At 53.4% G+C, this 15,801-nt stretch overlaps 1 protein-coding gene and 1 long non-coding RNA gene across 2 annotated transcripts; one reads left to right on the forward strand and one right to left on the reverse strand.

Annotated features, from left to right (window-relative positions):
* Window positions 1-1,247: 1,247 nt before the first annotated feature.
* Window positions 1,248-8,827, reverse strand: N4bp3 (Nedd4 binding protein 3). Its single transcript, NM_001033893.2, is given in 5 exon segments — window positions 1,248-2,186; window positions 2,319-2,573; window positions 3,060-3,572; window positions 3,807-4,154; window positions 8,668-8,827. Coding segments are annotated over 4 exon segments (1,614 nt in total). The 5' UTR covers window positions 4,125-4,154; window positions 8,668-8,827; the 3' UTR covers window positions 1,248-1,658.
* An 81-nt stretch (window positions 8,828-8,908) lies between these two features.
* On the forward strand, window positions 8,909-13,967 carry LOC120095096 (uncharacterized). Its single transcript, XR_015631579.1, has 3 exons — window positions 8,909-9,183; window positions 10,522-10,652; window positions 12,033-13,967. It is a non-coding gene; the product is annotated as an uncharacterized LOC120095096 (long non-coding RNA).
* The last annotated feature ends 1,834 nt before the right edge of the window (window positions 13,968-15,801 follow it).

Consider the following 15,801-nt stretch of genomic DNA (forward strand, 5'->3'; position numbering starts at 1 on the left):
CTTGCCTAGCAAGCACAAGGCCTTGGGTTTGGTCCTCAGCTTGGGGGGGGGGTGTAAAAAAAGAAAAAAAAGAAAAAAAAGAAAAGAAAAATAGCTGTCATCCCCACCCACCACCCAAGTGCAGAAAAGCACAAATTCAGTGTCCCCAAGACCACAAGTGCCCAACATCATACCAGGCAGACAGTAAGTAGCGGCTAAATAGCTATTCCTATCACACATCTGTAACAAAGTGGTTTCTCTCTAGAGGAGAGCCCAAAATGAGGTACAGGCCTATAATCCCAGCATTCAGGAGGCAGGGGCAGGAGGATTCTGAGTCTAAGGCCATACAGGGCTACACTGGGAGACCCTGTCTATCACAAGGAAGAGGAAAGAAGGCAAGCTAATGTGTAACACAGGTCTATAATTCCAAGAGGCTAGCAGCAGAATCTCTACAGGTCAGTCTGGTCTACATAGCAAAACCCTGACTCCATTTAAAAAAAAAAAAAAAAGGCAGGTAAGGTAGGTGGTGGGCAAAAGAGGTATCAGCTGCATTACTCCCCAACCCAAGGGGAACAAAGCCCATAGGACGCAGGCCACTACTAAGGCACCCAACTGTGGGTTTCACGGGCCCTGGGATCGGTTTTAGCTGGAGGCAGATATTTAAAAGGTCAGCTTTGAGGCCAGGGACAGAATGAGGGGCTCCTTCCCCAGACCTTTCTAGAACACGAACCAGATCTAACACAAGATAAACAAATATCCCACAGGGCTCTACTGCTTCTGGAAATGACCATGGTTCCTGCCCCTGCCTCTGGACCCCCACGCCACGGAGGGAGGGGCACACAACAGCTGGAGATGGCAAAGCCCACGGGAGTTTTCACATGTCACAGAGGAAGCTGTGTTGAGCTGGCTCCAAACCCAGCAGCTGCCGGGGCACCCAGGGTCTAGACATTCCCACCAGAAAATCACTTCATGTTCTGCAAATGCCTGTCGACCAACCCTTTTGTTTCCCAGGTATTGTTTCTTCTCAAACATCCGATGGTGTTGAAGAAAGCTGCTTGCAGCCCACACAGCAGCTAAGGGCTGTGGGGAATAGAAGCAAGGAATAGCATTGCTCCATTCTCCAACTCACAAGACCAGAGACTGCAACAGGGTGTTATCTTTCCACTATCGTGACCATAGAAGGAACTACAGCCTAGGCCCAAAGCCTGGGACACTGACCATCCAGGAGCCTCTGGACTCAGGCCAAGGACAATCTTATCAACTAGGCCTCCTCATAGAAAATGTGCTTTTTATTCTGGAAGAGGCCAATCTTCCCACCCCTGGCTCCTTCCATGGAGGGAGACCTCAGGACGGTCACCGGCCACCCTTCTTTCTCTCTTCCTCTTCTGCATCTTGGGGCTGAAGCTTGGCTGGCTCCAACCTACTTTATTGGGCCACACCCACTGTTGGGAGCAGGGCTAGGCCCTCCCTGGGTGTGGTTCTCTGCTAGCAGGACTTTGCCACAGCTTCTGGAGCAGGCACCCTATCCGTCCCATTGCCCGCTGGAGCCCTCCGCTGGGTGGGCGTCCCATCCCTGAACTGGCCTCTACAGATTCCACCCCAGACCAGTGTAAGGGAGGAGCCTGCCATCTCAGGGTATCTTCTGACTGTGTGCCCGCTGTCAGCACACTTGGCTAGCCTCAGATCTTGGAGGACTCCAGCCTGGGACTCCAAGATGTAGGGGGCTCCCGCAGCACCCGCAGCTCCTGTTCAAGTGCCTGGTTCCGGCGGTACATGTCCATGTAGCTCCCTTGGATTTCTCGCTGGTAGCGCAGCACCCTCTCTTTTTCCTCCTGCCAAGTCTGCCTCTCCTGCTCAAAGCGCAGAGCCTGCTCCTGGCCACGAAGCCGTTCTTGCAGCAGCTCTGCCCTCAGCTGCTCGGCCCCTTCTCTGGCTTCATTGCCTCCTGCCTCCCCGAGCAGCCCCCTGCTCTTGCAGTCATCTGTCTCACAGCTGCCTGGGGCTTCCTCCCGAGGTGCCTGCTCTTGCAGGCTGCGCACTGCCTCCCGCAGCCGGGCTAGCTCAGCGTCCTGAGCTTGGGCTTGTGCCCGGCTGCCCCGAAGTTGTGTCTTCAGACTGAAGATCTCTGCCAGCTTCTGTGCCAGCTCCGCCTGGGCTTCCCGAAGCTGCTGTTTCAACAGACTAATCTCGGCAGTCTTCTGGCACACCTGGAGGGAGGGACAAACCGTGAGCAAAGGTCGAACACTGTATGATACTGGGGCCGGCTGCGGCTGCTCGATGGAACAGAGTATGGGCCCAGGACAATGAGACAGGAGAGGATGCCTCGGATGGTGTCCTACCTCCCATCGGGCTTCTTCCTCTGGCCGGGCATTGGGGTCAGCCTCCATGGGGGGCCCGGAGGTCCGAGGCTCTGGGGCCAGGCCCTGCTGAGCCCGCAGCTCCTTGCGCAGGCGCCGCTGCTCCTGTTGAGCCATAAACAGCTGCAGCTGGAGGTTGCGCTCGCTGCGCTCAGCTTTCTGGGCCACCTCGTGAAGCCGGTCCACGTACAGGCGCTTCAGCTCAGACAACCACAACCGCTGGCGTTCCTCGAGCACCTGCAGAGGGGAAGAGGGACTGGTTAACAGTGGGCACAGCCTCGCTCAGACTTCCATACTTGGCCTGCCCAATAACAATGTTCATTTGTGCCCATAGCCTGCATCAATGCCCTATGCACCCAGGCTGCGGAACCCAGAGTCCTGACCACACATGCTTCATACCCAAAGAGACTCTTGACAGACAGTGTTCCTAACACCCGGGACTCACAGAAACCGTCTCCCTCCTTTTTACACAATTCCCAGGCAGGACCAAAGGGACATGGAATCCCTGTCTTTAAGCACAATGGGAGAAAGAACCCCATCAGGGCCATAAACTCCGGTCTCATCCCCAGCTGCCACTACCACACGACTGGCCCCCAACATCATACTATGCTTAGACCTTGCTCATGGTTTGTCCCTACACCAATTTAAGCCAGATGTCAGAGATTAAACTGGTCCATAGACCAATGCAAGGGACGAACCACTCTGGGGCAGGGGCTCCCTCACCTGAGTAAAGGGGTTAGATACATCCTGGTCACCGAGGTCCCTCTTGAGTTCCTCACAGGTATCAGGCAACACAGCGACCTCCTCAGTAGTGGGACAGGAGAACTCATAGGGGGGAGGTGGCTCGGGCAGGCAGCTCAGTACTGCCAGAGGTCCAGACTCCTTAGGGCTCCTTGAAGCACGATCCAGGGAGCCTCCAAGGTGATTAATGTGGCCCAGGGAGGAGCTGAAGGGGCTGGGGCCAGTCCCTGGACTACGGCCAAAACTACCCCCGCTGGAAGAGTCCGATAAGCTGGGCTCAGGGCCGCCTTCATCAAGGCTGAGGGCATGAAGCAACTGTGCACGGGCCTGACTGGCCCGAGGCCCAGGGCTCAGGGGGGGGTGACAGGCCAGAGTGTGCAGGCTGCCATTGCTTCTCCACAGCTTCTGGCCCTTGTGGGCTGCGAGGCTCTGCATGGACAGGAAGCCTTTCCCAGTGCTCACAGGAGGCTTGAACACAGAAGGACGGATCCGGCACTGTCAGAAAGAGAAGTTAGGTGTGAGCGAGGTTGAGTTGGCCACTTTTCTCTGCCTACCCGAGGTCCCTGAAGGCCCTAGGGAATCCCCTCTGAGAATACAGGGTACACATCATAGGGAGGCAGTGATCAAGCTTCAGACTTCTCACACCTCAGTCTGCCCTATCCTATGGTCTCCCAGCTGACCACCACACAGTCTCTGAGTCGGGCCCAATCCCCTAGAGCACAGATGCACCTTGTCGAAGCGACCGCGCTCAGGTAGGGAAGTCTTGCTGAAGTCACCAGCCCGAGGATGCTCCCGGTAGTAGAGGGTGGTGTAGTCCGGCTCGTTCCGAGGGGCTCGCTTGGCGGTCTTGCCATCCTTCTTGGGGAGATGCAGGTAGCTGAAGAACTCTCGTTGGCCCAAGCCTTTCCGGAGGAGCCCATCAGGCTGCCGGGAGCCCCGGGACCCAGCTAGTGCAGCCCGAAGTTCTTCAGGGGAAAAGTCCTGCCGTTCCAACAGGCTGCCTACGCTGCCCATGGCAATGCCAGCAGGGCCTGAGGCTGTGGCCATGAAGGTTCAACGGGGCACAGGCAGGTGATTCTGGGAATCAGAAGGCTCCATTAGCGGCAGATGGGCACTCAGTACCCGAGTTCCCAGATGCACTAAAACCAGACACTTGCCATCTGTTAGCTCCCCGCTCTGCCCAGACCCATCAGAAGCAGCTACGTGTGAACAGAATGGGATTCACAGGATGGCAAGAGAAAGGGTACATTGACTACTGTGTCAGACTTCAAGCAAAGGGAGTGGGGCTCCTACGGGAACACTGAAAGGAACAGCTCCCAGATAGGGGTCTGAAGTGGAACGCAGAGGCTAGGCCCCCAAGGAGTAGGACAAGGGCCCTCTTCCTAGAAATGAGCCAGCAAAGGGGAGACGGTCACTCAGGTTTTGTCTAACCCATGGGCTTGCTTATTTCTGACAGCCTCTCAACCAAATTCATGGAGTAGGGGAGGAGTTCTGTCCTTCTGTCTTCCTTAGGTGGGAAACCCCTCTTCCCTCAGAGGGTCAGAGGTCCCCCAAGGAAACATCTGGAGTGGGTGAGGTTGGGGACTGGCGGGGATACAGCGGGAGGGATACAAACAGGAAGGGCTCAAGGGGAGGAAGGATGGTGATACACACAGGAAGGGCCTAAGGGAGGAACAATGGCTTCTGTTTCCGGAACAGGTGTCCAGATCTAGGCAGTGATGGGAGGCAGAGGAAGAAGAGGCAGCTAGCTTCGTAATGCCACCGTGCTCCGTTGTTAGGTACTACCGGTCAGGTTCACAGAACCCGGTCAGGTTCACAGAACCCGGGCTGGAAGCTAGCAGCTTGTGACCTTAGCCATGCCTAACCCGTGTGAGCCTTGCCTACTTCAGGAACAGAAAAGCAAAGACGAAAACATTTATCATGTAGGGATGCCGAGAGGATGGGGTAAGATGATGTGACCAGGCATGTAGTCCGGCCGGGTCTGGCCTGAAGCCACACCCAAGGCTTAGCTTAACCATACACTCCCGCTCTATACCAAGGGACCAGGCTTCTGAATGGTCTCCCACAGGTTCTGGGGCCCAACTCCCAGGAGACTGGTGTGTGTGTGTGCCATGCCCACTGCCCAGCATACGGTAGGTACAAACAACCGGCAGTGAATGGCACCTTCTCTGCTTCTTACCCTCCCACACACAGCTGCTCCCAATGCCAGGCAGATGTCTGGCAGTCAGGTTGCCTCTGGGAGTACCCACCACCACCCACCCGATATGCTTCCAGGACACCCACTCCCACCCCAAACAATGGTGGTTAGGAGACTCCATCCTCAACCGTTTCCAGGTTTTGTGTTGGTGAAAGACAAAGAGTTGCTTTCTGGGAGAGGGAGGGCAGCTTGGTCCCCACCCCCACTCTACGGCCAACTCTACCCCAGGCAGTAAATAACTGTAGTGGCCCGCTCCCCAGTAACCACCACTCGAGGTGGGGTGCAAGTCAGAGTTTGGACACCCAGCCCAGCCCCATGCGAGCAGTCAGACTCTTCTAGGGATATCATAAGCTATGTAGAATCAACAGATTCAGCCAGGTTATGGGACTACTGGAGCTGGGGCTCTCCCAGGAACGTGGCACTCTGCAGGAGTCTCAAGGAGACTATGGCTTCAGTATCCCTCCTCTATAAATTGTTTATTTATTCATCTATTTATCTTGGGTTTTTTTGTTTTTGTTTTTGTTTTTATTTATTTATTTATTTATTTTTTGAGACAGAGTGCTGGCATTAAAGGTGCACGCCACCACCTGGCTCAGTATCCCTTTTTAAAAAGTAAGCCCTTGGAGACTCAAAAAGGTGGAATGACCTGCCTAAGGTCACGGAACTGGTCAGGGTGAGAATTCATGGAATCCCAAAACCAGGGCTGCCAAATAGCAGGACCCCGATGTCACCCACAGTCAAAAGAATTAGAACTGGGTCGCCTTGTCTCCCCATTCAACATCGCCTCACCCTGACAAGACCACCCAGCTAGACATCATTTCCTGTGAAATATTCCGTTGCTACTCAAGGAAAGAGATCTAGTCTCCAGGCATCTTCCTGTCTCCCTCCCCAGTTACCTCTGTCAGGATAACTGACAAAGAGGCAATGGAGGAGAAACAGCTCTGTGAACTAAGTCTCGGGTGCCCCCTGAGACAGTGCCAGATATACCCATAGCACCCCAAACACACTGACCCTCGCTGCCCTCTGTGTGGACACTCACTTGCAGTCTCCTGAGAAACCACCCACACTCTGTGGTACCCACTAAAGGTTCTCAGGTCTCAGGGATGAAACAGTGTAGCCATGAGCCAAAAGCCTGCAAAAGGCCTCATACAGAAAACAGCGTGGGAGCATGGGTCCTGTGGACAGAGGTATGTTCAGAGATCAGAGTGAGGCCAGTCATGTCCAACAGCGGACAATGCGGCTCATACAAGGTCACCCACTATCCACCCACCTAGATCAGGTCTCACGTAGCAATTGGTAGCAATGTCTGCTCCACCCGCCGAGCTGAGGCCACCCCAGGTCTCGGTCTGCAGACAAACCCTCTTCCTAAAGAACCCAACCTACCTCTGCCCCTCCCCCAACACACACATTCCTTCCTTCCCGTTGCTTAGGAGCCTTGGGGATTGCAAGCCCAAGCCGGGGCAGCGGTGCAGGCTCTTTCGCCTGTGAATTTGGTGGAGGGGTGGAGGAGAGAGCTAGCAAGAGCCTCGCAACCCCTAGGAGACCAGAGCAGAGCAGAAAGTGGGGGTTTTCCATCAAATGCTGGGGCCGTGCTGCCACAGTTAGGGTGCCTATCTTAATGCCCAGGGCTCTGTGAGGAGCTGGATATGTACACCATTACCCAGCGGGCCATGGCAGGACCCCTTCATTCCTGTCTCCCTCTGCCCCCAAGATTAGCCAGCAGTTCAGAAAGCCTCAAATAGAAGTACATGGTTATACACAGCAGGGCACCCCAGCACCAGACCCTGGATACCTCTTCAAAACACACCCAGGAGGTGAAATGGGTTATTTGTTTTTGCTGCACCCGAGGAAACAGGAGCCCAGGAGGTAAAATGTGACCAAGGTCATGTTCAGCAGTATGGGAGGAAGTGTCCTGGCTCCCCCAGGCGGCTTTCACTGCATTTCCCTCCGGTTGGGGCACCTCATCCTCCGGGAGGCAGGAGTTACAGTTCAACCCAAACAGCCATCAGTCCCACCAGAGTGCCTCAAGGGAGGGTCACACCACCTGCTGGGGGGGATCAGCCCTTCTGAGGGGTGTGTCTGCAGCTGCCACAGAGGAATGACACTGGAATGTCCCAACTCCTAAAATGGGGACAGCCTGAGAGGCGATGGGGGCGGCTGGTGTACCCTGCCCCCTCGTCAGAATTATCCACAATTTGCTTTATGTACAGTGCTACAGTGCTTCAGTGTATCTGAGCTCTTCTATCTCATAATGTCACATAATTGTCTCCACACTAGTTGGTGGAGAACGGCATAAAGGACCCTATCTACACATAGGGAAACTGAGGCTTGAAAGAAGGAATTCCACACTGAAAGAAGATCCCAATCTGGATTCCCACAGTAAAACCCTATATTACACACAGCTGTCCCAGTTAGGGGTCACCTTCCATCAGCATACTCTGCTGTCCGTGTAGCCTGCCCAGCCCCCATGCTTGTTCCTCCCAAGGGCATCTACAGCTATGCTGGGCGGGATGGAACTTAACCGCCCCCTCCCAGGGATCTCTCCTGCCCGCCCTGGGGAAAGAGGTAAGAAGAAATAGTGGAAGTGGCGCTGGTTTAGGGACTCTGAGCTCAGGAAACTGCTAGAGGCGGTGTCGGGAGCTGGCTAGTCGCTTTCATTCACAGTCTTGCACATACACACCCACACGCAGCCAGTCGGCGGAGAAGCCCTGCTTGTCAAAGCCTGGGAGGAGGCTGATCTCCAGGTCCAGAAGGGCCTCCCGCCTCTGCTCCCGCCCAAGGACAACCATGCCCAACTTGTACCTTTGGGGTGGGTATGTCCTAAGCCCCCATCTTAATACAGTTAAGAGTCCTGGTCCTTACTTTTGTCAAAGGCTAAAGTCAGGATAGGGATTGAGTCCCAGACTTCGGAACATCCCCTTATTCTCAGGTCCCCAGTTGAAGACCAGACAGGGCAGGGGACTGAGGCAGGTAGAGGGTACCCCGAGGGCGAGGGCAGGTGAGCAGTGTCCCCGGGAAGGCGGTAGAGAAGACAGGTTGGCCATCCCGGTGGAACTGCGCCCCAGGAAGGCTGTGGAGGAAGCAAGGGATCCCAGAACTACCGAAGGCCCTTCGAGCTACCCAGGGGGCGGGGTGGGGTGCAGGTCTCCCGCCCGCCGTCTGTGAGGCCTGCTTAGAGCTAGTGCAGGGGGCGGAGGCCGAGATCAGACTCCTGCGCCAAGGGCGCCTGACCCTCCTAGCTGCGGCGCGGGGATCCGGGCGATGCTCCACGGAAAACGCATTTACTGGTCAGCCTCGTGAGCGGGAACAGAGGACACCGAGGCGCGCACAGCATCCTGCCACTCCCCGCCGGGTATCCGAGAACGACCTCCGCGACCCGCCCTGCCCACTTACCATGCTGGCGCCGTGGACCCCAGGGCGCACTGCAGTCCCCAGTTCGGTCTCGAACCTTTCTCGTCCCAGGCTCTTCGGGCACGCGCGGGAGCCGGATCGGCGGGCGAAGGACGCACTAGGCGACACTCGTCGGCTGGCCCCAGAGACGGAGGGAAAACCCGGCCTGACTCACTCGCGCGGCGCGAGCCCCAGCGCCCAGCCCGGCCCCCGGATGTGGGGGGCGGGAACCGGCACCGCCCCCGAGCGACCTGAGCCCCTCCCGGGCTCCCGGGTGCTGCGGGGCCGGGTCCCCGCTGCTAGCTGAGCACGGTGCAGTGGCCACCCCGGTGCGCGCTCGCTCGCGTGCAGAAGCTCCGCAGACCCCGGCCGGGACGAGGCTCTAGAGCGCGCGCCGCCCGGCTGCTCCTCCTCCTCCAGCTCCGGGCCTCGCCCGCCTCGCCCGGTTTCCTTCTAGAACCAGCTTCCAAACTGGCTTGCTGGGATGGGTCGGTCAGGTCTCCGCCGCCTCTTTCTCAGGTAAGCGCCACTTTCCTCGTTTGAGAATAAACCCAAGAAGCGCTCTGAGGAGCCAAAGAGGTGTAGTCCGCGCCTACATTAGTTAGCCGCTGGACTTTTATTTTGGAGGGTGGTTGGTTTGCCTCCGCAGCCTTCTAGGGGCGCCAGGTTCAGATGCCTTTAGGGGCCAGACTGATAGTGTACATGAGTCATGTGGGTTGGGTAAGGCAGTAGCGGGGACAGAAACAACAGAAGGCTGGACACCCAAACGTGTTCAAGATCAAGAAGTTAGAACACCTTTTCTTCCCTAAGTTAAACATACATGGGGGTGAGGTGAGGCGGGGTAGGGTGGGGTGGGGTGGGGTGGGGTGGTAAGGGTTGTGAATGGCGAGATGGCTCAGTGATTAAGAGTACTTGCTGCTCTAGCAGAGGACCTGGGCTTGGTTCCCAGCAACCGCACGGTGGCTCACAACCCTTTGCAGCTCCAGTTCCAGGGTATCCCCTTGGCCTCTAGGGGTACTACATGCACTTGGTGCACATATGCTCACGCGAGCACATACATATAAATTTGTTTGTTTACGATTTTAAAACAGTAAGTTCAACAGATTCAGGATAGCAATTCCATTCCTGGGTATACGACTAAAGAAACTGAAGTCAGGTATGCCAACAAGTGCTTGCACTCAAATGTTCATAGCAATACTGTGCGTTAACAGTCAAAGGAGAGGCACAGATCAAACCTCCAGAAAGGATAAACAGTGTGGTCTACTCATACGGTGGAATATTATTTACCACAGAAAAGGAATAAATGCTGTTTCATGCTACAACTCAGATAAACCTCTAAGAAGTGATGCTAAGTCAAAGAAACCCACAAAAGACCACAAGTTATGGGGTTTCATTCTGGTGTCAGGTGGTGGCTACAACACTTTCCTTTTACAATGTCTTATAAAGGCCTGGGGTGCGCCTCAATGGTAGAGCATGCTCTCAGAGGCTGCCTGAGACCCTGGGTTCAATTTCCAGTACCCTAAGTTAAAATGGATGATTTTATATCAGGCAAAACAACTTTATTTAAACAACAAAACATCGTTGTGGCTCAACAGGGACCGATTTGCCGCCTCTGTTTTCTATTTCTACCGTAGATAATTTTTTTTTAATTTATTTTATTTATATGAGTACACTGTAGCTGTTTTGAGATACACCAGAAGAGGGCATCAGATCTCAATACAGATGGTTGTGAGCCACCATGTGGTTGCTGGGAATTGAACTCGGGATCTCTGGAAGAGCAGTCAGTGCTCTTAATCGCTGAGCCATCTCTCCAGCCCAACTGTAGACAATTTTAAACAATGGATCTTTCTCTTTAAGGAAACGTATTCACAGCTGCTCAATGATGGAGGGGCTGCAGGTATATGGGGAGAGGGGCTGCCTGAGACAGATGAATATTGACAGCAAGAGCACACTTACAGTCTTGGGGACCTGAGGAAATCCCTCTCTGGGTAAGTAGCCTGGCAGAAGCACAGAATTCTAAATGTTTCCTCAGGAAGGTATATTCATGGTGCTGAAGCCCAGAGTTGGAGAAATCTGGACATGTTCAGATGTAGAGGAGCTCTCTAGGGAGGCCAGGGCCTTGAGAGTTCGCCAAAGGTGGCATACAGGTGTTGGCCCAGAAGTGCCTCCTGGATCATCCCGCAGAGCCTCTCTCTGTAGTACATATACAAGAATAACAATAATAATAATGATTAGCAAGTATTTGCAGAGTTAGGACATTTGTAATCCTAATATTTAGAATTTAGAAAATAGGAAGATCGGGCTGGAGAGATGGCTAAGCAGTTAAGAGCACTGACTGCTCTTCCAGAGGTCCCTGAGTTCAATTCCCAGCACCCACATGGTGGCTCACAGCCATCTGTAATGAGATCCAATGCTCTCCTCTGGTGTGTCTGACAGCTAAACTGTACTCATACAAATTTAAAAAAGAAAGAAAATAGGGCAATCAGGAGTTTATCTGTCTGACTAAGGGGGAACTTGTACACAAGGTTGGACTGTGTGCTGTAGAGGCAAGCCCTGCTTGCTGACTGAGGCAGGGAGGATGGGTTATAGGCACCCAGGCAAAGGAGGTCTGTCAGCAGCAAGGATCAGAAATGTTCACAAAATGGTCATAAGGAATAGATTGGTTTTGGTGAGAACATTCTTGAGGAGAAAGAAGTCAAAGCTTGCATTCTAAATCCTTCTGTTCTGTGTACATTGGTCTTTTGCCTGCACATATGTCTGGGTGAAGGTGTCAGATCTTGGAGTTACAAACAGTTGTGAGCTGCCAGGTGGGTGCTAGAAGAGTAGTCGGTGTTCCTAACCATTGAGCCATCTCTCCAGCCCCCTAAACTCTTTTTTTATTTGTTTGAGACACGGAGGGTCTTTTGCAGGGCAGGCTGTCCTTGAGCTCAGTCGGAAGCAGAGGATGGCTTTGAACTCCTGATCTTCCTGCTTTCCATACTCTAAATACTGGGATTACAAATTCCCTTGCTCTGTAAACACTTGTAATGATTGTTGTTGGTATTCTTGTGTGTGTATTTGTTGTATGTTGATGTGTATGCATTTGCATGCAGGTGGCAGACAGAGAACAGTTTGTGAAGTCTGTTTCTCTCTCTCTACCTCTACATGGGCTGGAGGATCAAGCTCAGGTCCTCAGGCTTGCACAGCCAAGACTTTGCCCATTGAATCATTTCAGCTGCCCCATCTTTAAATGACTCGGTTTCAATGATAGCCAAGGCAGCCTCTCTCCCCTCCCTGGACCCCTTCTATATTTGCAAACCTCAGTAACTTGTCCAAGTTCTGGTTTCCTCCTTCCTCCCTCCCCCTCTAGTGTTCTTTCCCCATTCCAGGCTATCAGAAGAGAGGGATGGTAGATGTGTCTCGGGCTTCCCAGCAGGAAGGACTAGGTCAGAGGCTCCTGCTGAACAGAACACACAGAACTGGCCCTTCAGGTAAGGATCCTGGCTGGTATGTGGAGCCGAGGGACTGGAGTGGAGGGAGAGAACCTGTTTCTGACCTTTGAAGAGAGATGTCATTCAGGGAATCGAGGGAAGGTCAGGAAGCAGGCTACCTGTCCCATCCTTTGCACAGGCTAGAGACTCCACAGACTGCTAAAACCCTGGGGAGGATCTGGCTTGACAGATACTGCCTGGCTTTTGAACCTTGGGACTGTTAACTCTTGTTACCTTGATGGCAAGGCAAATGGGACCAGGCGACTCTGTAGAGAAGTAGGGTGAGACATAGTCCCCTACCCCTAGCCTCCTTATGCCTTCCTCTGCGTTTTCAAGGCATGAGACTCTTGGGTGTCCTGGGCTCAGCTTTCTCTGACGAAAAAGGCTGGAATATCCAGAGGGGGCACATGATCATCCCTAAGTACACCTCAGAGCTAGAGGGCCTGAAAGGATCTGCCTTTCTGAGGTAGAGAGAAGGTGGGCTGGACGGGGTAGGGGATCAGAGGCCATCAGGAAGCCGCTTTCCTCCCACCGCAGGCTTGTCTCACAGCATGAAAGAGACTAGATGCATGTGGACAGGGAGGGGATGTACCCATGAACTGTCCATGTATTGAGTTCATCATGCATGCGCTTACACATATGTGAGTATCTTGTCCCCACATCTGACAAACCTATGGATCTGGCATGCCGGCCATGTTGTTCAGATGCCAAGGAGTGAGGCACTTGGGGCACCAGGCCAGGGCTGAAGTAAAACCAGATTCCCTGGGTGTACCTATTTCCCGAATCGGCTAGCCTGGGACAATTTAACTTCCTTCAGTTATCTGCTGCCTGCAAGTGCCCAAGAAGTAAGGGTCCTAGGGCTACCCATGCTGAGTAGGAACTCATCCCATCTATGGCTGCCACCCCTGCTCTCGTCTCCTCTCTTCTTGACAGTTGCAACAGCCTTCCTAGGCTCCTCTCCAATCTGCCCGAGAGGAGCCTTCTAGCCCACACATTTTGTCTCCAGCTCTCCGAAGCCTGTGTCGCAGTCTCAGCCCAAGACTGGCCCTGCCACCAGGCTTAGGCACAGCTGCTGCCCGCATCCTAGGGGCTGTTTCAGTCTCTTCCTCGTAACTGGCTGGTTTTGGGGGTGACCCACCATCTTCAAAGTCCATCTTCCCACCCTCAACATAAAAATGATCACAACGTCGCCACTCTTGGCCTCTTCCTTGGCTCTTTCACCACACACACCCTCATCACTGGGTCACTTGTCCTGTCTTGTCACTTCCAGAAAATAACCTGCCCTGAGCACATAGGTGCCCAGTACAGAATCTTCCGAGGTCTTGAAGGAGTTTGGGAAATGCCATCCCGACATATTACAGCTGACTGTGCTGGCTCCTTTGAACAGAGGCCTGGGGAACAGCAAGCAGGAGAGCCTTTATCCAGTGAACCATCTGGACAGCCCTATTTTTAGTTTTTGACACAGGGTCTTTCTATCTAGCCCAGATTGACCTGGAAGTCATAATCCTGCCTCTGTTCCTGTAGTGCTGAGATTACCGATCCGGTGTGCACCACCACGTCTAGCTTCTGTATAACCAAGACAACATTTTTTTTTAAATTTATTTTATGTATGTGAGAGTACACTGTCACTCTCTTCAGACACACCAGGGCATCAGATCTCATTACAGATGGTTGTGAGCCACCATGTGGTTGCTGGGAATTGAACTCAGGACCTCTGGAAGAACAAGCACTGAGCCATTTCTCCAGCACCCCCAAGACAACATTTAATCACTATAGAGCTCCTCCATTCACCGTCCCAAAATGTGTGGCCTGTCCATCCTTCCATCCCGGGAGCCCAGAGCCCATATTCTGTTCTAGAGCACCAATTGTTTTGTAATGAAACACAGGTTTTCCCGTTTGTGCATTTGTTTGTTTTGAGGTAGAGTGCCTCCACATAGCCCTGGCTGTCCTGGACATCACTATGTAGACAAGGTTGGCCTCGAACTCATAGAGATTCATCTACCTCTGCCTCCCTAGTGTCGAGACTAAAGGTTTGCACAACCACACCTGGCAGTGTTTCTTCTTTTTTGAGCTGGAGGTCTTGTGCATCAGAGAATGCATGTAAACATCCTTTGTGGCTAACAGAAGACCTTGAACTTCTGATCCTTCCGCCACTACCTCTTGAGTGCAGGGACTAAAGAGCTTTGCCACCATGCCCAGCCTTGGTACTAGAGATTGAATCCAGAGCCTTGGCAAGCACTCTACTAAGCTACACCTCCAGTTTCCTCCTGTGGAAAAGAAACGCTGTGGGGGAGGGAATAGGGAGTTTGTGGAGGGGAAAATAGGAAAGGGGATAACATTTGAAATGTAAATAAATAAAATCACCAATAAAAAAAAAAGACAGAAAATTTAAAAAAGAAATGTGGTGTCTGTATGTGTGCCTGGTTGTGTGTATGTCCTCATGTCTGTGCAGTACCCAAGTAAGCCAAAATGTCCTCTGGAGCTGGAGTTACTGGCAGCTCTGGGCTGCCCAATGCGGGTGCTGGGAACCAAACTCAGATTCTCTGTATGAGGAGCCGCAGGTGCTTAATCGCCGAGCGCCTCTCCAGCCCCTCTTCTCCCCATTTTAATCTAACGGTATCTTTTTTTTTTTGGTTCTTTTTTTCGGAGCTGGGGACCGAACCCAGGGCCTTGTGCTTCCTAGGTAAGCGCTCTACCACTGAGCTAAATCCCCAGCCCCCAATCTAACGGTATCTTAATTAGTTGACCAACCAAGAACTTTTAGAAGGGCAGAGAGATCGTTTGTCCTCACTGCAGACTCCTCTGTGACTTGAAAGTTGGCCATGCTCCTCTCTAACGCACTATCTGCCCCAAAAGGAACTTCTGGATGTTTTTTAACCAGGAAGAGGAGAAGGAAGAGAGGTGGTTCTGGCTGTGGACCCTGGTTTTGTAACTGCCTGGTGACCTTTCTGAGCCCCGGACTCTTGGCTTTGTAGAACAGGATAATCACTGGCTTAAGTTTGCTCAGGTGCAGGAACCGGTGTGATGTCCAGGGACTTGACAGCCCTGCAGCCCCCACCCTTCACTCCTCACCCTCCTTCCTCCTCTCTCTTGTCCCTTTGGAGCTGAGTCAACCTTGAGCCTGATAGACAAGATCTGGGCTGTGTTGGAGGCCACTAAGGACCTCAATCTTTGGGAAGAGCAGGCTGACGGATAGTGCTTGATTCTCCATCTTGCCCATGGCTGCCCTTTCCCTGGGTCCAGTCCTCTCATCTTGGCCTGAAAGTAATCTTGGATTGTCCTCCCAGTCCACAGAGCTGGAGGAGCGTTCACTTGGCTCCTCCCCTGCAGTCCTTCCTCCCTTGGTGACCTGGTGACCTGGGCAGCCCCAGGCAGCTGTGGGTGGAAGCTGAGACCTGCCCGGACATGCTCAGGTGCCTGCTATAGGGCAGGCAGCTCAGACCTGCAGGAGCCATGCAGGACTCGGTGAGACCCGCCCCTGGAAGTCCAGGCTGCCCAGCTAGGCCACAGGAGAACTGGACCAGCCAGTTCAGGAGGAGTCGCCGGGCTAAATGGCCACAGAGCTTGGCTCCAGTGCTGCGGAAGCCTGGTCTCCAGGCTCTCAAGGTTTTAATACCCGGGGTGGGGGTCTGACCTATAAGGCAGTGTTGGCGCACTCAATCCTACT

The sequence above is a fragment of the Rattus norvegicus genome, chromosome 10 (assembly GCF_021556685.1).
Source record: "Rattus norvegicus strain SHRSP/BbbUtx chromosome 10, alternate assembly SHRSP_T2T, whole genome shotgun sequence".
In the NCBI taxonomy this organism is placed as follows: Eukaryota; Metazoa; Chordata; class Mammalia; order Rodentia; family Muridae; genus Rattus; species Rattus norvegicus.